The sequence below is a fragment of the Centropristis striata genome, chromosome 3, assembly GCF_030273125.1.
Source record: "Centropristis striata isolate RG_2023a ecotype Rhode Island chromosome 3, C.striata_1.0, whole genome shotgun sequence".
NCBI lineage: Eukaryota > Metazoa > Chordata > Actinopteri > Perciformes > Serranidae > Centropristis > Centropristis striata.
In genome coordinates, this window is record NC_081519.1 from 4,956,211 (window position 1) to 4,979,177 (window position 22,967).

General features: G+C 36.7%; 1 protein-coding gene across 1 annotated transcript in view; it reads right to left on the reverse strand.

The window, feature by feature from the left end:
- Nucleotides 1–22,967, reverse strand: part of LOC131963187 (guanine nucleotide-binding protein G(i) subunit alpha-2) — a 78,962-nt gene that overhangs the window by 23,041 nt on the left and 32,954 nt on the right. Inside the window, exons 2-3 of the mRNA XM_059328342.1 lie at nt 5,670–5,712; nt 1,174–1,315 (exon numbers count right to left, since the gene is read on the reverse strand). Coding sequence (XP_059184325.1) covers nt 1,174–1,315; nt 5,670–5,712 — 185 coding nt within the window. The remainder of the gene's footprint in view (nt 1–1,173; nt 1,316–5,669; nt 5,713–22,967) is intronic.

Sequence of the window (22,967 nt, forward strand, 5' to 3'; positions counted from 1 at the left end):
ACTTGGTCCGTTAACTGACTCCAACATTGTATTCAGTTCTCTTTATACATTCAGGGATTTGCAGAATTAGAACTGTTGACTTATGATTGGGATTTAGCAGTCAACTGAGGTTGGGGATGTTATGTTGGTCCAGCCAAAAGAAGAAACACACATGCAAAGTAGACATAAAATGATGAATCATAGTTGTTGTGAAAGCAAAAACCAGACAAGTCTTGGCCACCTGCAAGGTCTCCCTTTTACAGGTGGTAGCCTTCAAAACGAATACATTTGTGTCAGCTGCAGAGGGCGACCGGAAAAATAAATGTGCTGATAAAATGTGTGTTGCCAGCACTTTTGAATAAATCCAATCCCCAAAACAGCCCTCAGTGCCGCTGAAGCTTAAGCACACTTGCCGCCTCTTCTTTCTCTGTCTATTACAACTTTAAGAAGAGAGCAGATCAAAGATGGAGGAGGTGAAGTCTGTAAGACAAGGACCATTTCCCTGCAGGTTACAAAGACGGATCAGAGAAACATTACACTGTGTTCTAGTTTCTTGTACCGACAGCTGAAAAAAGGAGCTGCTGTGAACAGGTGAATGTTGGAAATCACATGATCCAGCGTTTGGTTTGGCAAAGCTTACTGGTGTTATTGACTGAACAAGAATTGCCGAGAGCAGTCATGATTTGAGAAACAAACCTGTTTTCCCAGAAGCATCACAGCCTTGAAACAATCTCTGTTCACTGGGCTGTACTGGAATATGGATAAGTGAGGGAGTTTCAGAGATAATGGGCAGTGCATGCAACTCAGTTTTTCTTCCATTATTATTTTGAGACGGAGGAAAAAATGAAGGGACAGAGTGTGTTGTACGAACAGGCTTTGTTTTGTCATGGCCTGAGGGAGATCATCATCCGTGCGCAGTTAGTAAGCCAAACTAAATTCTGTATTCTCACACAATATTGATTTTTTTTTTTATGCTGGTCAGCTTTCTGCTCTCACTCTGTAGAAAACTGATTTTCCACTGCTCCTGTGCATGAAATGAGTCTCTTTCTTTCTTGTGGTCCACCCAGGCTTATATCATCAAATGTACAACAATTGAAAGATAAGAAATAATGAATGCTGAGGTAACATCTAGTAGATATATACAGAAATGTCATGCTATAACAAATACATAGTGTTATTGAGTGTTTGTCTTACCACTCTGCCAGGGTCGCTGTAGTCTATCTTGAGACTGGCCATGGCTTTAACAATGGCCATGATAGACTGGATGGTATTGCTATAAACCACTGCTCTGTACTGCTTGCACTCGTCTTCTGAGTAGCCATCTTCATGGATGATCCTAAGAAAGAAACAATGTGCAACATTTATCAAAATATACAAGATAGGAAAAGTTCACAAAAACCCTCCATACAGCTGAGGGTTAGGCCTGATTTCCACCGGGCGCGTTACTGCAGCGTCACATCAGCGTCGCGTACGCCGTTGCAAATAGGTAACACTCTAATCAATGAGAGCATTTCCACCGGGCGCGTAGCGTAACGTTACAGCAGCGTCACGTCAGCGTCTCTACGCGAGCATTAGGTAGGACTTCTGTTTTTCCCCGAGACGCTGCCAAATCGCGTGAATCTCAACAGAGCAGATCGCACCAGACAGGAAGTCCGACTCAGAATCAGCGTAAAACACTTCCGCCCCTTTCAAAATAAAACACAATACGCAGTTCATGCAGCCTAAAACTACTTCACATCAACATTATGTTATGACCGGGGCACCAGATCAGCAATCAATCAATCAAAGGGTCTCAGAGGATCGGCGACACGGACGACAAGAGACTAATTGTTGAAGTGGAACATCATACAATCATTTATGACATAACATATTGTTTTTATAAGGATAGATGGTCAGATCAACATATCTTTCACCTCAGAGAAGCAAAGTAAGTTGGTTTTTGTTGTTGTTGTTTACTTTATACACACAGTTTATCCATAGACTGTATAAATAGAGTTTAGAGTTTATCACGGGATCTTGCGGTCTCCCGTATGGTCAGGATTATCGCGTGATCTCGTTATCTCGCGTGTATACGACCGGCTCGCTTAGCTGACGTGCTGCTGCTGTAACGCGCCCGGTGGAAATCCCCAGTCAGACAATGGATCAAATAACTACACACTGCTCATAGTAATGAACACACAAAGGACACCTATAAGGCTTGTCCTCATTTTATGTCATGTATATACAGTTACGATATCAGATGTCCATGTTAAATGTGGTCAAAGCTACAAATCATGCAGTAATTGTTTGTAAAAGTAGCAAAAAAAAGTTTTCCGACAGTCCTAAATGCTCCATTTCAAACTGTTTTTCCAAACTCTCTGCTCAAGCTTCAGTTTGTGCTGGGTTCTTATAGATCATCATCTGCAATGACGGATGGTACAGAGACGACAGGAGCACAGATGCCCGTTAATGCTGACAAATCAGAACAGACTGGGCTTTTCCTTTGGGAGGGGGGGCTTATAGAGACGAAATGGAGACTACGATGGAGCATCTTAGACAGAGGGTGAATAGAAATACATATTTATTTAACATTAAATAATGTAAACATGTTCGAGTAAAAACCAAATACATGTATGGGCCTGAAAATGAGCATTAAATGTACCCTTCATAGAAAAAAATCACTGGTGAAAGAAGCTTTAAACTGGAAATTATGCTGAAAAGTGGGTAGCCATATTCAAATAAAGCAGTCACTTACAACTAGGGTTGAAAAATTCTGGGAATTTTCAAAGTTGGAAACTTTCTATGGTAATTAACAGGAATTTATGGGACCAAATCAGGAATTTACAAAATTGAGGGAACTTAGATATAGTTGGGGAAAATATATTTTAGCATAATCTTGACTAAATCAACCAGATTTAATGATTTAATCACATGCACATAGCACATTTCTTATTGCAGGCTCTTTTTATTCAACATTTTGAATGGGAATTTTGTGGGATTTTGGAGGGGGGGGGGGTCATTTACTTAATTTTTGAATGTGTGGGATTTATTTGACTCAACAGTCATGTTTTTGTTGTTCAATGAAAGAATCGATAGTTCAATAAAATAATTAAAACTTGATAAAGTTCTACTTGCAAATAAATCTGTTGAAATGTTTTCCAATTGTATTATTTTGCATGGATGTCTGCTTATAACAAAACCAAACCTTTACATTTATGTTTGGATATGATGCATTTCATTTAAATTACCCACAATTTCTAATTAATTCCCATGAATTCCCATAAATTATCATAATTCCCATAGAAAGTTTCCAATATGGAATATTTACAAAATTTCCCAGCTTAACTTCCCATGGAAAGTTTTGGGGAATTAACCGGACATTTTCCAGACATTTTCCACCCCATTGCAACCCTACTTACAACTGATTATCAGTGAGAATATTTGTATTCCTCAATATATGTCTCCCTTAATACATCAACCTTTAAGTTGCACATAAAATCATACACATATGAACAATGGGTGGTTGAAAGGTGAAATGGGATGGATCCCTCCTCTGTCTCTCCCTGAGGTTTCTTCTTCTTTTTCCCCTGCTAAAAGGGTTTTTTTAAGGAGTTTTTCCCTGGCCGATGTGAGGGTCTAAGGACAGAGGATGTCGTACCATGTACAGTCTGTGAAGCCCTTTGAGGCAAATCTGTGATTTGTGATTTTGGGCTATATAAATAAAATTGATTTGATTTGAAACATTCTGAAGCTGGAAAGCAGCTGTCTAGTCTTTTGCTACCGAGTCTACCAAGAACTCTGCATGGAAATGATCCTGTCAGCTTGCTGTGTAGGATGATGCGTAGCAGTGCGGTTAACACACAGTGAAGCTGCCTCGACTCTGCAGCATCCAGCTGATGCAGTATCCTGAGTTTACCTCTTACAATATTATTACTCAGAACCTGAAAGTGTCTGTGCATCCCATCATTGGAAGCACTCATGCAGACTTCTTCAGGCTGCAGAGGGAAGTGCAGAGAGAGGAAATGATGATCCCACATTAATTCTAAAGTAAAAACGTCCATCTGCTTTTAAAAGTATGTTGATGCAAATGATAATGGACATTAGTAATTTAGCTACAAAATAGTTGTCTACATTTTAAGCTGTTTTATGAAAACCATTGTGCTTTCCTGACTTCTTCTCCTGTAATGTGATGTTTACACAGGACACATCAATGTGTAATGTTACATAATAGGAAAATGTTTCTGTCTTGCAGGCTGATTTATCTGTACGCCTGTACGTGTTAATAACCTGGCTTCAAAAAGCGACAGTCTGTTCCTGCTCCAAGCTCATAAAAAATGGATTCAATGCCTGGCTAGCCCAGAGGAATGTGAATAATTAAGCCATTTAGGGTCCTCTGTGTGTGTGTGTGTGTGTGTGTGTGTGTGTGTGTGTGTGTGTGTGTGTCCGATTGGTGCACAGGCATTACAATATCTTCTGAATTCACAAACCCGTTACACTGGTCTGCTGCTATGAGCAATAAAAGACAGTAACAAATAGTAGAGCTCCCTGGGCACCAAACAGGAGGAGGTGAAATGTTTTCTTACAATGACTTGGCAACTGCAAACTATTGAGCTACTTCTGATTTCATATGGTCAGTGTCTGAGCCAAAGATAAGATCAGTGAGATATGGCAACTTAAACAGGGAGCAGAGATTAGTAAGTGTGGTAAAGTATGCTCTTGTTTGCAGCTCTGCTTATTAGCCGTCTTGCAAAAAACATCAGGATTTAAAAAATCATCTACAGCCGACACTACTGACTCTAAAAAGCCGTAGCAGACTCTGATTTAAAACTAGTAGAGATATTGGTATCATATAAAACTAGATGACCAGATGAATCTGTTGGCACCAATCACATCCTGATATTTTGTTGGAAAGGGGCGTGAAGTAACGCTGCCAATTAAAGGGATAGTTTGGATTTTTTTAAAGTGGGGTTGCATGAGGTAGTTACCCACAGTCAATGTATTTCCTGCAGTAGATGATGGTCTGCATGTCTGAATCCAAACTATCTCTTTAAGGCTACATTTTCACAGAAGTCCCTTGACCTTTGACCTCAAGATAGATTAAAAAAAAAAATTGGTTCTATGGGTACCAAGAACTCTTCCCTTTACAGAGAGAACAGAAGCTAAACCTATTCAGTTTGGGGCAAAAATGTTGCAGTTTTTTGCATGTAAATATGTTCTTTGAAAATGATTTATTTTAATATTTCTGCATATTGGGGTCACTTAACACTTGTGGAATTGCATAAATTGGGTATCACTGTAAAGATAAGACTCTTGTGGATTCAATGAGCCAAACTGTATTCATGTGTGATGATGTTTGTCCTTAAAGTACCTTTTTATTGTAATGAGACCAGATCTCACTGTATAAAATGAGATCTCAAACTACAGACCTAGGGCATTCAGAAGAGGTGTCTCTCCTAGGTATACTGACAGTTAACTTTCCCTAGAAAACATCTAAAAATGGTCTTTGTCTGTGGGTCTCTAAAGGTTAATCTTTATTATAATCCAAGCCTTTTGCCAGATTTGTTCAGGTTTTGCTAGCTTCCAACAATATAATTGTTTACTTGTCAAGTTTCAAAATGGGAACACTCACTTTTAACATGGAGAGTCAACAATTGGGTTAAATAGAAAATATTAAAAGTAAAGAAAGATTGAAGATTGCTTTTGTAACTTACTTCATCTGCTTTACGATGGTGCTCTTCCCGGACTCCCCAGCGCCTGTTGAAACATTAAAAGATGAGTTACAAAGGATCTTGTTGCTGTTGTTTTCGTGAGTGGAATAAAGTGAAACTTTGGCTTCAGTTGTTTCTGCTCTGAAAACATGAGCGGCCCAGAGATGACCCGCCACTAACATCACATTTCGTCCTCTGGGCTGTCTGGTTTATTTATGTTTCCATTTCTGAGGACATGATGTATATGCATGAGAAATTCCACTGTTCATTTCGATGTTGATTTTCACTTTGATAGAAGAAGGGAAGAGAAGATTGAATGCTTCATGGTACGAGTGCTTTTCCAATCTCATGCTAAGGACATGATGAAAGAAAGGTCGTTTAAAGGTGGCTGGTTTTAATCTATTTTAACCTAAGCACACATTTCATATGTTTTTCAAAAGCATACCATAGATTTCTATATTGACTTTTCATGCTCCAGTTTCTCTTTGCTTCAGTGGGCTGTAAAAATCATCTTGCAGATTAAAAAGGTAGAAAATCAATCACTGTGAACCTAAAACTCAAAGTCAAAAAATCTTATCTCTGCCATTTAAAGGTACTTTTAGAGTTTGTTATCAGTGGCACCTCATTGTTTTTACGAGCTCGTCATCGTTACTTTGCGTCTTGATGTGATTCCGCTGATTGACAGTTGATGCCAACAAAGGCAAGGATAAAACAATCTGCATTTCACATATTTTAGGTGGAAGCAAGTGCATCCAGTACTTTCGTTTGACCTCAGCGACACTGAATGTAAACATTTTGTGTACAAGAAAACTCCACAGCGCACCTTTAATTTCCCTCATAAACTGCAATCAGCTGAAACCTAAAACAAACAGCTGAGAATAATCTAGGAATTTATGATACGATCTTAAAAAATGGTGGGAAATAATGGAACATTTCATTTACAGTCAATGAACTCAAATCAGTAGATTGAAAGCATACTTAAAAAGTCACTGTACTGGGGATTAAATATTAGGGCCCGACAGATATATCGGTTGTCAGATATTATCAGCCGATACTGGCCTATCAAAGACCTATTGGTATCGGTGCATATATTGTCCGATATGTGCTATTATGACAACTTTTTTAATACACAATATGTAATGCAGAAAAGGCTTCTTGCCATGATTTAGAAATGGTGTTAGCTATTGATTTTCTTGAAAGGTCAGCGATTGGTTGAAACTCAACACTAATTTTGATTTAGCTATTTATTTTATTCCGATTTATTCTTTATTTATCAGTTATTTTTTATTGGCTGACAATGTAATGTTAAATATTATTTTATTTAATAAAGTTTTATGTCTGGGAAAGTAACTCTCTTGGCACATTTGCATAGTGGTGAAAAATCGGTGCACAATCCACCCAAAAAAAAAAAGTCTATTTTCATTCTGGCTCAAAAAATGAGTTATTGGTGAATTTTCATTTAAAATCAGTATCGGCATCGGTCTTAAAAATCCCATATCTGTTGGGCTCTATTAAAAATGAAAAAAAAAAAATTAAAGATATGTTAAGAATGCAAAATAGAGCGCATTAAAAAGCATATATAAATATTTGGAAATATTTTTTCCACTTTTCATACATTTTCCAAACACATTTATGCATTTTCCAAACATTTTTATACATTTTCCAAACATTTTCAATAGCAACAAGGCTTCCTATAAACCCAATGCTGCATGTTTGTTACCATAACTAATTTTTCTTTTTCAATACAACAAAGATTTGTGCAAAAAGTCATTTTAACCTAGAATATTGAGTCAAATAGCAAGTTTCAATTGAGTTAACTCGATTGTCTTTGTTGTCTTAACATAAAATTATTTTGCAGCATAGACACTCAAATATTTAAGTTGAAACAACAAGTTGAGTTTTACAGTGTACACACTGCAAAAAAGCCAACTTGTATTTTTTGGCCTAAAACAGTGATTTAAGTTGGTAAAACTTGGAAATATAAATTACTGACATTTAGGGCAATAATGTAAGTTAGCACAACAAAGGAAGCCAGTTGTCTGCTCAAAAACAACTTTGTGAGTTGTTGTTACTTATATCTTTAAGTTGGGGTTCACAACAAGGGACAATAGTTCTGCTAACTCTTATTTCTTTGTTGTGAAATTCGGTCATTAGCGAAAGCTAGCGGCTAACTGATGCTAGCGGCTAACTGATGCTAGCTGCTAACTGATGCTAGCGGCCAACTGATGCTAGTGGCTAACTGATGCTAGTGGCTAACTGATGCTAGTGGCTAACTGATGCTAGCGGCTAACTGATGCTAGCGGCGCTGCTTGTTACAGCTACAAGAGTAGCCATTATCGTGTCAATGCTAACTCAAAATTGTGGTCGCAACATTAGCTGACATTTCATAGCGGCGTTACAATCGTGCCAGAGAAATTCAGAGTTGAGCAAACTCAAAAACAAAACTTAAAATATTTAGTTTAATTGTCCAGCTTAAAATTTTATCGAAGTTTGTTGCCTTGAAATTTTGAGTTCACCCAACTTTTCTTTTTTTGCAGTGCAGGATAACGTCACATCATTGAAAATCAAGTCATCATATGCATCACCATCGTAGTGAATAAAGCTCCTCCAACAGAACATTATTATCTTGTTGAAATAAACAAGCCTGAGTCTTTGGCACTGTCCTTGTGCTTTGAGGAGCATTCCACCAAACACTGTCCCTTCACGCCACCTGACCCCACCCTGCCAACAAACATTAGCCCAGCCCAGGGCTGACGGAGCTAGTGGGACCAGGAGTGCTGTCAACACTCATCATATTCACACACATCCAGCACTTTTATAAGAGAGAGGGAGGAGCACAGGGAACGGGAGGGCTGTAACAGCAACGTCTGGGGCTGTGTTCGCTGTCATATAAGGTGTCACTCATGATCTGCTGCCAGACGGGCATAAAGGCAGAGAGTTGGCTGGATTTCCAGGTGATCTGTGTCCATGTAGAGTGTTGATTTTATGTTGATTTTATGATTTTTTGGTTTTATTGTATTCATGCATATTTTATTTTGTGCGGGCAGTACATTTTACATTTTATTTTATCCCATTTTAAATTTATTTTACCTTATTGCATCTTACTGATCTATTGTTTACTACATCTCTTTGTATTGTGTTATGTATTTATTGTTTGTGCAGCACTTTGGAAACCTTGTGTTTGCTAAAATTGTGCTATATAAATAAAGTGGATTGGATTGGATTGGATTTAACCCATAAGAACCCAGACCCAGTTATCCTTAAAGGAAAGTTATGGGGGATATACCACCATTTCTGATGTGTTTTCAAAAACACTATCCCTAAATGTCAAAGATCTGTGATGTGACATAAACATTACATTGGGCGTTTATAGTATTTATGTTTATAATATTTATGTGTATAATATTTCGTATTTTAAATTTAAAAAAAACTAGACACAAATTTGCCTTTTTCTCTGCATCTCCACAACATCTATCAAAATTGTGACATTAGTTCCGTTTAACAACAAATTATTTTTTAGATTTGTTTTTAAGTAGCATAATAATAATAAATCGATAATAAATAAATACAAATAACCATGTGTCCTTTTGTTTATCAAAATTGTGACTTTAATTTGCTCAGGAAATATGGTCAAAACAAGTGAAATGCAATACAGGACACCCTATTAATGGATTAGAATTGTTAAATGGGTTTAAACTTAGCCTAGTAACAAAAAATTGAAGATTTAACATGTTTGTTACACGGGTGTCACCATGGGTTCTTATTGGTTAAAGTATACAACAACACAACAACACAACATAGAGAAAACAGGACTGAACTGAATATCAATAACACAATAATTGATTTTTTTTAGTTCTGGTAAAAGTTTCAGGGTAATTTTCACCCTTTTTTCTGGGATAATCTTTTGTTTCCAACTTCTACCTGAGTGAATCCTGAGGTAGAAACTTTGTAATCTTACTTAAAGCTAATCACGAATAATTTATGTAACTAGGCTGCTGCTTCTATTAATTCATTGCCACCTTATCTCCAGGAACACAATGTATTATTATCACCGGGCAGGTTAAGTCTCCTCCTTTAGACTTCCACCTACTTCCACCTGAAACATAATAAAATATAAAAACAGCATCAGATTTATACGCCCTTATATAAAAATAGAAAGTGGAATATAAGTCTCTCTGCAGACGCACATGCATGAAGGTCACCTTCCTGACTCCAGAATAAAACTCATCCATTAATATTTCAAGCCCAGAGGGAGGTGAACATTTGTGAGCAGCAGTGAAAAACAAGAGTGCAATCTCATTTTTCATGGTCAAGCTGTTTTCAGAGAAGCAGGGCACGATGTTGTGCTGCTTCTGGGCAAAAACTTTTCAATTGACTTCAGATTTTACAGTTATCAGGTCATGTTGTTGCAGCTGCTAGAAAGCAGAATAAACATCGTTTTTATTCATCCTAGGGGCGGTACTGCTCATAAATCATACACAGAAACAGTAAGAATGAACAAAAAATATATTCTCGTACCTAACTGATATCATTTCTGAGTCCCATGCCAATATTTAAAAGTTTAGATAGGACATATCAGCCAATATGTCTTTACCATAAAAACAAATATATTTTCTAAAGTTTTGGATAAGAGTTGTGAGCAGCATTTGTACTGCGCTGAACAAAGTTAAGAGTCTACAGGAGCTAACAGCTCCATCATACTGTACCTGGGCACTGAAACGGAAAATAGACTTCATTTATATAGCACTTTTCTTGTCTTAGTGACCACTCAAAGGCAATAAATAAAAAGGAACAGGGATAAAAGTCACAACAGAAAAACAAAGAGGACCATAAAAATATAGAAGCAAAATCACATGTACCATAAAAGAAACACACTTCAGTCCAGACTGAAATATATAAACTATTTAATGGTTGCTGAGATATTTGGATCAAAGTAGTGGAACAACCAACAGTCTGGAAACGCCATCCCTAGATGACGATATACTGTACATTGTCAAAACTATAAAAATATGTCTATTGTATATATCCATCCAATATCCTTAGCCGCATGTTTTTGGACTGTGGGAGGAAACCGGAGGACCCGGAGAAAACCAAAGCTGACACGGAGAGAATATGCAAACTCCACACAGAAGAGCTGCAGGCTGGAGTCGAACCGCCGACCCTCTTGCTCTGAGGCAAGAGCAAGAGTGCTAACCACTACACCAGTTCTCAACCTTTTTGAGTCGCGACCCCCAATTTAAAATACATGTTGTCCGCGACCCCCGCTCACTGAACAGAATCTCACACGAAATGACAAAAAAAGACACAAAATGACCAAAGAAAGAAACAAATTGACCCAAAAAACACACAAAATTACCAAAAAAAGATACAAAATTACCAAAAAAAGACACAAAATGATCAAAAAAAGACACAAAATGACCAAAAATAGACACAAAATGACCAAAAAAGACACAAAATGACCAAAAGACACAAAATGACCAAAGAAAGAAACAAATTGACCAAAAAAAAGACACAAAATGACCAAAAAAAGACACAAAATGACCAAAGAAAGAAACAGATTGACCAAAAAAAGACACAAAATGACCAAAAAGACTAAAACACATGAACACTTTAACACAGTGGAGACAGAGCTGACTTCCAAAATGACTTGGCGACCACCAGAAATCATCTCGCGACCCCAATCGGGGTCGGGACCCTAAGGTTGAGAATAGCTGCACTACACCACCCCTAACCCGTTTGTATTGTATAGATATGATTATGTATTCACTTTATATATATGCTGTGTTGTGGCAAAATGAATGTCATTTTGATGTCATTACGTCCTGCTCCTTGCACATGGGAGCGAAGCTTGAGCAAACCATAGAGACGCTCTTTTGCTAACATGGTGTATAACAACAAACAATAAAAGGATTTATCACATGGTTATTTAATATAGACTATTTACCTATTGTACTTCCAGAAATCATGCTATATGGTGATACATATTGTTACCACATTTGAAAATACCTGTGTCCGAATTTGAGTTTTTGGCCATATCGCCCAGCCCTAATTGTCAGAAAAATCTGTATTTAAAACATTAAATGTTTTGTCCAGCGGGACTTTATTTTTACTCATTGGACATGTTTTTTATAACATGAAATATATCCATAAGCTATCAGAACTAAACAGGCTATGTGGCTATGTGATCAGAGCTGATCCATAAATAAAGAGGATTTATGGGTGTGTACTTCAGGACTCTGTAAATAACTGACTGACTGAGTAACGATGACAAAATGATGCACCTGTTTGTAGTCTTCTGACAATATTAGGGAAATTACTTTCATGTTGCTCTGAGGGACCAATATTCTTTAACTCAGTGAACAGTGTTACTTATCAAATTATTCATAATAACAAGCAGGCAGGACGTTAATTTATCCAGATGGGACACCACCAAACTACTTTCTCCTCGTTAATTCTGCTGTCTGACAGTCACAGCAACAATGCTTCATAACCAGGGGACAGAGAGCTGCTGCACAAGATCAATCAATTGCCACTGAGCACAATATTAATACAGCTTTATGTGCCAATAAAATGACAACGTGCATAATTGATTTCAACAACTGTCTCACATGGAGAACAACTACCCAGCAGAGAACATCAAACAATATGCTGAAAACATTCAGTTCAAATATTACAAATACATTATTGGAATATTGTTAGTGAGCTGATGTATCCTACATGAAGGACTGCTTCCATGGTGTTGGAGCAGCAACGAGGACTGATTAGTAGAACCTGGTCTCACAGGAATCCGTGAAATAGCCACGGATTTGCTTAACTCAAAATCCGTGGAATAGCCACGGAATCACTCAAATTTCCGTGAAACTGACACGGATTTCGCTACAATGCAAGTTAATATTTTTTCCTATTGGTTTGTTCCAAGTCACGTGACTCTCATTTTTAGTGAAAAAATCAATATTTTGACTTTTAAAAATCTGTTGCTACTAGGGTTGTCATGATGCTAAAATTTTCAACTCGATATCGATACTTTTTTAGTCATTTTGTGTCTTTTTTTTGGTCATTTTGTGTCTTTTTTTTGGTCATTTTGTGTCTTTTTTGGGACACTTTGAGTCCTTTTTTGCTTAATTTTATGTAATTTTTGGTCATTTTGTGTCTTTTTTTTGTCATTTTGTGTCTTTTTTTTGGTCATTTTGTTTCTTTTTTGGGTCATTTGTGTCTTTTTTTTGTCATTTTGTGTCTTTTTTTTAACCTGGTCTCACAGGAATCCGTGAAATAGCCACGGAATCACTCAAATTTCCGTGAAACTGACACGGATTTCGCTACAATGCAAGTTAATGACAGTCATATCCCGTGGCTATTCCATGGATATTTTTTCCTATTGGTTTGTTCCAAGTCACGTGACTTTCAAGGTCCCGGCGGTCAGAACAAAAAACATGGCGGACAGTTCTCTCATTTTTAGTGAAAACATCAATATTTTAACTTAGTTTCTGCATAAAAATGGATTTTGATCACATTTCTAGCGAGAAATTTATGTTTTATTTTCTAAATATTCACTCAGTGAATGTACATAATCACTTTGTATGTTGGAATAGCCACGGGATATGACTGTCATTAACTTGCATTGTAGCGAAATCCGTGTCAGTCTCACGGAAATTTGAGTGATTCCGTGGCTATTCAACGGATTTTGAGTTAAGCAAATCCGTGGCTATTTCACGGATTCCTGTGAGACCAGGTTGGATTAGTATCACAAAGACGTCTCTGTGTGTTGAGCTGGCAGGGGGGCAAGCTCTCTCTTTTTAGTGTCGTTGCAACAGACCCAGAATCACTTTCTCTCCCCCCTCTTTCTGCTTCTACAGACCCAAGTACTCATCCTCCTTCCTGGGTTGGTTTTCAGTTCGGCCCAGGACACACAGCATTCATTACAACATTTGTACAGTGGTGGAATGTAACTAAGTACATTTACTCAAGTACTGTACTTAAGTATAATTTTGAGGTACTTGTACTTTACTTGAGTATTCCATTTTATGTGACTTTATACTTCTAATCCACATTTTGAGGCAAATATTGTACTTTTACTCCACTACATTTAGCCGACAGCTTTAGTTACTTTTCAGGTCAAGATTTAACATAAGAAGCATGATCAATTTAAGGTGACGAGACATTTTAATCAAATTAAACCCCATAACAGTATATTTAGTGGTTAAAATGAGCCCTGGCTTAAATTGCATCAATAATAATAATCTTATAATATATTTGATATAGCCTTAATTTGACAACCGTTCAAAGTGTGGCTGTTCTGCATGACGAGTACTTTTACTTTTGATACTTTAAGTACATTTTGATGCTGATACTTTTGTACTTCTACTTCAGTAAGTTTTGAATGCAGGACTTTTACTTGTAGTGGAGTAATCTCACATTGTGGTATTAGTACTTTTACTTAAGTAAGGGATCTGAATACTTCTTCCACCACTGCATTTGTAGCACCAGGATGAGAAGTATCCAGGCTTCAGAAACCATCTTTCTGAACACATCCAACACCATCACAGGCCCACTCACACCGATGACAAGCAGCCTCAGTTACCCACTGCCGGTGACACAAAGCCTCCATTCACTAAATGATGAGATATCCCAATCCCACACAAACAGACACAAACCCCACACAGAAAACCACAGCAGATATGTTTGACCACCTGTCTACCAGCACACGTAAGTCAATAAGTCAGTGATTTCTCTGTTCTAGTGCTGAAACAATTGGTTGATTAATTACCCGAGCCAAGGAGATCATGTTTTCAGCTCGGTTAACTCCAAATTAACCCACTGACGCCTAAAAATGCCTGTTAAACCTCTGGGCGATTTTAAAATAACCCCCTAAAACCTGAAGATTTTCTGGAAATTCAACAGAAGTGTCAACTCTTCCTACTAAATAATAGATTTTTCAGCCTCTGTAGCAGATAGAAATGAAATTCAAAAAGTATTTGAGAGCTTATAGCCGTTATATCTGAGCTCCCTCCACTATAGTTGTCTTCCGCCATGATTTCAGTTCTGGAAAAGTCCCATGATTCATTGAGACACTCCCACATGTATTCTCATTTTGTGTCTTTTTTTCATCATTTTGTGTCTTTTTGTGTATTTTTTTAGTCATTTTGTGTCTTTCTTTTGGTAATTTTGTGTCTTTTTATAGTCATTTTGTGTGTTTTTGTGTCTTTTTTTAGTCTTTTTGTGTCTTTTTTCGGTCATTTTGTGTCTTTTTTTTGGTCATTTTATGTCTTTTTTTGGTGATGATTTCAAAGTTCTGGAAAAGTCCCATGATGCATTGCGACACTCAGCAGATAGAAATGAAATTCAAAAAGTATTTGAGAGCTTATAGCCGTTATATCTGAGCTCCCTCCACTATAGTTGTCTTCCGCCATGATTTCAGTTCTGGAAAAGTCCCATGATTCATTGAGACACTCCCACATGTATTCTCATTTTGTGTCTTTTTTTCATCATTTTGTGTCTTTTTGTGTATTTTTTTAGTCATTTTGTGTCTTTCTTTTGGTAATTTTGTGTCTTTTTATAGTCATTTTGTGTGTTTTTGTGTCTTTTTTTAGTCTTTTTGTGTCTTTTTTCGGTCATTTTGTGTCTTTTTTTTGGTCATTTTATGTCTTTTTTTGGTGATGATTTCAAAGTTCTGGAAAAGTCCCATGATGCATTGCGACACTCAGCAGATAGAAATGAAATTCAACAAGTATTTGAGAGCTTATACAAATACTACAAAACGACGTATCCGCTTTCCAGGCTTCAATGGGTTAATATTAAACTCGATTCATCTGGGTGGATCCGAATCACGGTGCAGATACACAATTTTTTTTTCATTTTCTATAACGTATCGAGATACGGTATTGGAAAAATGTGATTGCCCCCTCCAGTTGGAATGATAACTTTAACCGTGTTTCCATTAAAGTTGAAGCAAAATTATTAAATGTCGCATTAGGGACGTTTACATCAACTGGTTTAGAGCAAATGAAATTGGATTCAGTTGGGTAACTTCTAACTGTTTTTTGATTCTTTCATGTCAGCTCATCTTGACCGGCAGGAAACTGCTGATCACTCATGTGAGTTACCACGCGACCATAACCACAGACATAACCATTTCTCGAAAAAAGAAGCACTTTCGAAACTTTTATCGAATTTTGGTGTTTCCATCAAGCTTTCCTATCATAAAAAAATTTAAACACAACTGCTGTCAGACAGAAAATGCAGCTTCAGAGATACAGTTGATTGTCTATTTTCAAATAATGTAAACGTTGCATTTTTCTTTTTCACTTGACTGATCAGAAGACTGACTCCTGTCTTTCAGAGAAGACAAATGGTTGTTTACATCCACCTCAAACCAGCAAGGAGAGTTAGGAGCTGCAGTGAGAGGGGAGTCGGGTTTTTTATTTTTATTTTTATTTTTATTTTTTTTTTGGACAGTTAGAATTACATAAAATGACAAAGATAACATATAATGTAAAGTGTGCAGGGAGAGGCAGAAAACCCACATGGGCTTATTTAAAGCCTCCACCTAAAATTTCATAGTTATTAGAAAGTAATAAACTGATAATAGAAAAAACAAATGTATAACATCAACAAGTTATAATGACAATAACAAAAACAATTAAAAACAAAAATGAACATGTTAAAAAAGTGTATTTGTGTGTGAATTAGAATTTTAAAACAGCAGTTAAATGAGCTTTCAGACATCTTTTGAAGCATTTTACAGAGATGGAGTCCTTTGCCAGATGGGAAAAGGTATTCCATAATTTGGTCCCTATATTGAACAATAAATTGACCTCTGCATGTCAGAAATCTTGAAGGATGAAGATCTAAAGATTGACGCGTTGAATAAGAGTGAATCTGAGAATTAAATTTAAAATAAGTCTTAAAGTGCTTTGGAAAGTTTTCATGATCTGAATATACCTTAAAAATAAAAACACATATTTGAGAAATATTGATGTCATGAACAGTAAGTATTTGGAGTTTCTGAAAGAGGGGTACAGATGAGGCATGTGACTGGAAATATTTAGTATAATACCAAGAAATAAAAAACATCAGTGACACCTGACTTCCCGTGGCCTGTATTTGATCCATATGCTTTAATTACGAGCTTGAGGTCGAGATAAGTGACATTATATACTTGCTGAGAATAGCTGCGTACAACAGGGAGGAGGTAGAAACGGCTCGGGTGTAGCTCACAGGGCACAGGTTCCCTTTGGAGGAGCGGATACAGTAATACCTTAACCCTAGAGGGAATGAAGAGACTGAGCAGAGACAAATGAGCATATAGCCAGAAAAAACTAATAAGCCTCGTAAAGGAAGAGAAGGTTGTACACTGCAAAAAAAGCCAACTTGTATTTTTTGGCCTAAAACAGTGATTTAAGTTGGTAAAACTTGGAAATATAAATTATTGACATTTACGGCAATAATTTAAGTTAGCACAACAAAGGAAGCCAGTTGTCTGCTCAAAAACAAGTTTTTGAACATGTTAAAAAAAATGTGAAAAATACTCACCTGTTTAGTTTACTCATATCTAGGGTTGCAAAATTATGGGAATTTTCAAAGTTGGAAAATTTCTATGTGAATAGAAGGTATGGTAGGTAGGGAATTTATGGGAATAAACTAAAACTTGTGGAAATAAACTGGGAATTTACAGAATTGAATGTTGATTTTTCTTAATTTTTGAATGGGTGGGGTTAGGGGGATGAGAAATACTTAACATTTATGATTTTGTTGTTCAATGAAATAATTGTTTGTTCAATAAAATAAATAAAAACTTGATGAAGTTCTACTTACAGGTAAATCTGTTCAAATGTTTTTAATTGTATTATGTTGCATGGATGTCTCCTTATGACAAAACAAAATGTTTATATCTATGTTTGCATATGATAAAGGAAATTACCCCAAATTTCCAGTTAATTCCCATAAATTTCCACAATTTCCATGGAAAGTTTAGCATTTTGAATGTTTCCAAAATTTCCTAGCTAAACTTCCCATCGAAAGGTTCTGGAAATTTACCGGAAATGTTCTACCCCTTTGCAACCCTACTTACATCACAATAAAAACATGCTTGTGTTTCACAGATTCAATGCAGCAATATGCAGACGATTACAGTTAATACACAGGTAAGAGTTGAATCCAATTATTTAGCAACTATCTCATCCCATGCTTCACAATCACATATATTTAGTAAATTCTGCCCAAAATCCTGTTTATTAGTTTCAAAGGATTCCTTAAAATACCCTAAAAGTAATCACAATTTGTAATCTTACAAGAAGAAAGAATGATTTACATATTCCTTTCTGTAGGACCTCTGTTGACAAATTCTCATTTGTTTATCAAGGTGCAGTGCTGTGGAATAAATAATAATAATAAAACATCTAACAGAATCATGTTCCTCTTTTAATACTAAGACCAAGCTCCAAAAAATCCCTATAGATGTTCTACACCTTTTTATTTGTTTTGTTTAAATTTTGTTTGTATTTTTTATTTTTCAGCTATGTAATTTAAGTAAAGTATAGTTACTTATAGGTTTAAGAGGGAGGGTCGCGTATAAGCCCTTTGGGCTTTTTGATCTTTCCTGCATTTTCTTTTACTGTTTCTTGTACTGTTATTTCCTAATGATTGTATGTTTTTTAAGTGCAAAAATAAATAAATAAAATAAAAATAAATAACAGAATGAGACAGAGCACCATATGGAGTAAAGCTTGAGAAGAGAGAGCACTTTAATTACAAGGCAGTTAAAGAAGAGGACAGATAGGAGGCATTGGCAGTAAAGGTGGACAAGAGTGACAAATGAGCAGGCGATGGAGGGGGAGGATGACGATGCAAAAAAAACTGGTAGCATGTGAGCGGAGTGAACACGGAGAGAGCTGGTTAAGAGAAAAAGTGGTGGGATGAGGACGAACATGAGTGCCCGATAAATTCATGAATATTCATAACAGGTTATCTGCCGGTTTGCACATAAATGCAGAGTTCAGCTGCAAGTTCAGCAACTACGAGCAAAATGAAAAGCAAGACTGGTAATGGAGGCTTAATGTCTGCATTGTGGAATGAGTAACACTGAAGTTCAAACTGAAAAACATTCAGTGGACAGAAGCAGGTGATCACTTGTTGTGTGTCTCTCTGCATCACTTGGGTTCCAGCAGATTAGTGGTTTGTTTTACTGCAAGAAAATGCAAATATGATAATATATTTACTTCCCAAGAGGCTTTTATAAGTATGGCAGAAAAATTAACATTAGTGTATCACATTTATAGGCTGTTCATTTACAATGTTAGGTCTGTAATTTTAGGCTTGTGATTCTAAAATGTATCTCTTAGTTAAAAATGAACGAGACGGAAATGAGAGGGACCCTATTAGAACTGGATTGTTTTACTTTTAGTTCTGTAAATCCACCCATTACTTACATTAGCTTCTACCCATCTAACCCACAATAGAGGAATTATTCAAGCAGAACATTTGATATGGAATTGTTTATTGTTTACTGGATCCCCATTAGTTGTCACCATGGTGACAACTATTCTTCCTGGGGTCCCTAAAAAGCAAGACACATAACAGTAACATTCACATGCATCATGCATACACAGTACAAGTATATACAGACACATTCAGAGATCAGTTCATTAAGAGCATTAAGTTTAAACACAAACAAAAAATACAAAATAAGGCATTCTGCAGCTTTACAGATATCAGTCAACTGAATTTAACCTAATTTCTTCACTCAAAACAGCTTTTTTCAATTCCCTTCTAAATCCTGATTTCTTACACTTAAGAATGAAGCAGTACGGAAGTCCATTCCAGTATACAATAGCTCTGTACAATACAGTTCTTTTCAGTGCATTTGTCCTAGGTCTAGGTAGTCTGAAACGACAGCTTAAGGCCTGTCTGGTATCATAATCATGCTTGATCTTGGTAGGTACTAATAGAGAAAACAGGCTGCTGGGTTTACGCAAAGTACAAATATTATTCAAATACAAAATAAGACTGCAAGCCAATCTCTCCTCTACTTTCATCCAGGAGAGTTTATCATGCATATCATTTACATTATTCCTAATAGAACAGTGAACAGTGAATTATGGAAGACTTTAGTTTTCAATTCCCAACAGCCGGGTGACGAGACCAGGTAAACTAGTCTCTGTGGAGGAAGAGATGCGCTTCTCTCTGGGCTCCATAAAAATGTGACACTTGTCTTTCTGCATACAGTACGAACGAGGTTATCAGCTCACTTCCAGAAACCTCAAGGGAACTAACCAGAAAATTGCAATTTAAAAAAGCAGCTGTCGCACAAAAACTAAACCTTTCCTTGCACATACACTGCAAAAAAAGAAAAGTTGGGTGAACTCAAAATTTCAAGGCAACAAACGTCGATAAAATTTTAAGTTGGACAATTAAACTAAATATTTTAAGTTTTGTTTTTGAGTTTGCTCAACTCTGAATTCAGATTTTTGTCAACTCAACTGTAAGTTGTACTAACTTATAATTTTACATTGTAATAACTTTTAATCCTTACTTCTGCTAACTTCTGCAATGTGCTGAATTGGCACGATTGTAACGCCGCTATGAAATGTCAGCTAATGTTGCGACCACAATTTTGAGTTACCATTGATACGCTAATGGCTACTCTTGTAGCTGTAACAAGCAGCGCCACTAGCATCAGTTAGCCGCTAGCATCAGTTAGCCGCTAGCTTTCGCTAATGACTGAATTTCACCGCTTTCCCGCATTTCACAACAAAGAAATAAGAGTTAGCAGAACTATTGTCCCTTGTTGTGAACCCCAACTTAAAGATATAAGTAACAACAACTCACCAACTTGTTTTTGAGCAGACAACTGGCTTCCTTTGTTGTGCTAACTTACATTATTGCCCTAAATGTCAATAATTTATATTTCCAAGTTTTACCAACTTAAATCACTGTTTTAGGCCAAAAAATACAAGTTGGCTTTTTTGCAGTGTATGACTGACTGCAGAAGTGAGTGAGGTCCTGCTCCGGCTGCAGCCAAAACACACCAAGTACACTGTGGAACTATACTCCAAGTTTGAAAGTAGCATCACTCTGAGGTCGCTTTCACATATAAAGTCTGATTGACTCGATTTGATTCAGTGGTGAAGTTTCATTTGTTCGATTTGCTTTCACACTGTGTTTTATCGAGGGCACCAAACATTGCAAACAAATGTGATGATGCCCTTCGTCTATTTGACACAATATGCGAGGGAAAGAGCTGGCACATCGAAGCAAGTCGCAGACTTTAATGTATTGTTGTAGGATGTTGTTTTTTCCCTTTAATGCGGCATTGATCCACTGTGTGACTGAATCCATTCGCCACCATTCTGTCACTAAATTATTTGCCCATATTTCGATAAGTGCCTTACTACATCATCTTTCAAGCCCGCTATTACCGTGTCAATCGGTGTTGATTCTCAAATTTCTGCCAAAATTCAGCCCAGAACGTGCTGTGTTTCTGTTCACTTCCTTCATTTGGTTTGAACTGTGTTCTCACCTGCAGCGAACTAAACTCTGGTGCGCTTGGCAGATAACAAAGACCCCTGTTTTTTAGTGTCCACAGTTCAGTTCTTTGGTCCGCACACTCTCAGAAATAAGGGTACAGTACGAGTCCTTTTTAGTCCCCCGAGGTACAATCTACACTAATGTAATAGGGCCAATTATTGGACCTTAAGGTACCCATATTAACCTTTTTGAGGGCCAAAAAGGTAAATATGGGTACCCAAGTGGTAAAAGGTACAAATATGTACCCTTCCTTTTACATGCTGGGGTACAATAGACAATCTGTGTTAGGCTCTACAAATGACAGTAGCCTAAATATGAATTATTGTTTAAATAATTATTTAGTCTTTCTTCATCAGTAGGCTAGTTATACTTTTTAACTTTAAACAATTTTACATTGTTGAGTTAAATTAAATTGAAAATTAAAAAAAAACATTCTGATGAAGTTAAAACTTATTTGTCTTTTGTATAATGTAGATACACAAAAATACATCAAATTAAATACTGGTACAATACTGTACCCTATAAAGGCTAATTTTGTACCCTTTTTAAAGGTCCATTTTTGTACTTCAAAATAAGGGTACAAAAAAGTACCTTCTGAGGGTACTGCCCCAGTGACAAGCCATTGTACCCCTAAAGGTACAATTCTGTACTCTATTTTCTGAGAGTGCACCAGAGTTCATTTGAGCGTCCACACCAGCAAAAACCAAACAAAACTATCAAACGAAACAAAACAAGTTTTTTTAAAGCGGACCAAACAGCTCAGGTGTGAAAGCCCTCTGACTCTAAAGAGAAAACTAAGAGACATTTCACACCAAGCAACAATTTTTGTCCAAAAATGAGTATGCAAACTAAAAACTGATTTTGTGGTTTCTTATGAATCTGCAAGCCCCTGTTGGGGGGAAATAAACCTCAACATTAGCGGATTTCCAACTGCGAATATATGCGTTTTACCAAGAAAATCCTTTGCTCCAACTGATGTTATACCTCCATATCACAGGTAACAGTTCGCTTGCAGAGGAAGGTCTTATCAATTCACTTTCTCAGCAGCCAATATTATACGACAAACACTGCAACAACTAACTCAATAACCAAATAAAAAAACAATACAATACGTGGCTACTTGAGACTGCCCAGCTGGGACACAGAGATAGTAATGTAGCTGTCCAGAAAGTAATTATTCTATATCTGGAGGAAAACTTTCTGCTGCTGAAGTGGAGAAGCAACTAAACAGAGGATATGTGAGGTGACACACACACACACACACACACACACACACAGACAGGTTTTCATACATCATGGGGACTCCAGTTTTAATCATCCCTTGTGGGGACCACCCTTTCTAGAGGTTGTAGAGAGCTGAGAAAAATTGAGTAAACTTGCCACATCTTAGTTAGCCTATACACACCTTCAAACCTCTGAAATGATGACGTGATGTTTTAATCAGGCTTTATGGGGACATCCAGAAAAACCAGTAAACATGCTTTCAGGGTACATTATTTACATGAATTAGTATAATTCACACAGATTATGTGGTGACTAATGGGGACCACTTTTACATAAAACAATGAAAATTAGATACTTTTCAAAGAAGCCAATTGTATAATTACACATTAAGGACAAAAATAATATTGAGTAGAGACAGTTCAAATGATGTTGAACTTTAAATGTGCATATATTACAAAGCATTTTTGACCATTATACTAAATACATATTGTTTGAAAATATTGCCGGGCCAACTTGAATGTGAAACACCGAGTAGTGAATTATTGTTCAGAAAGT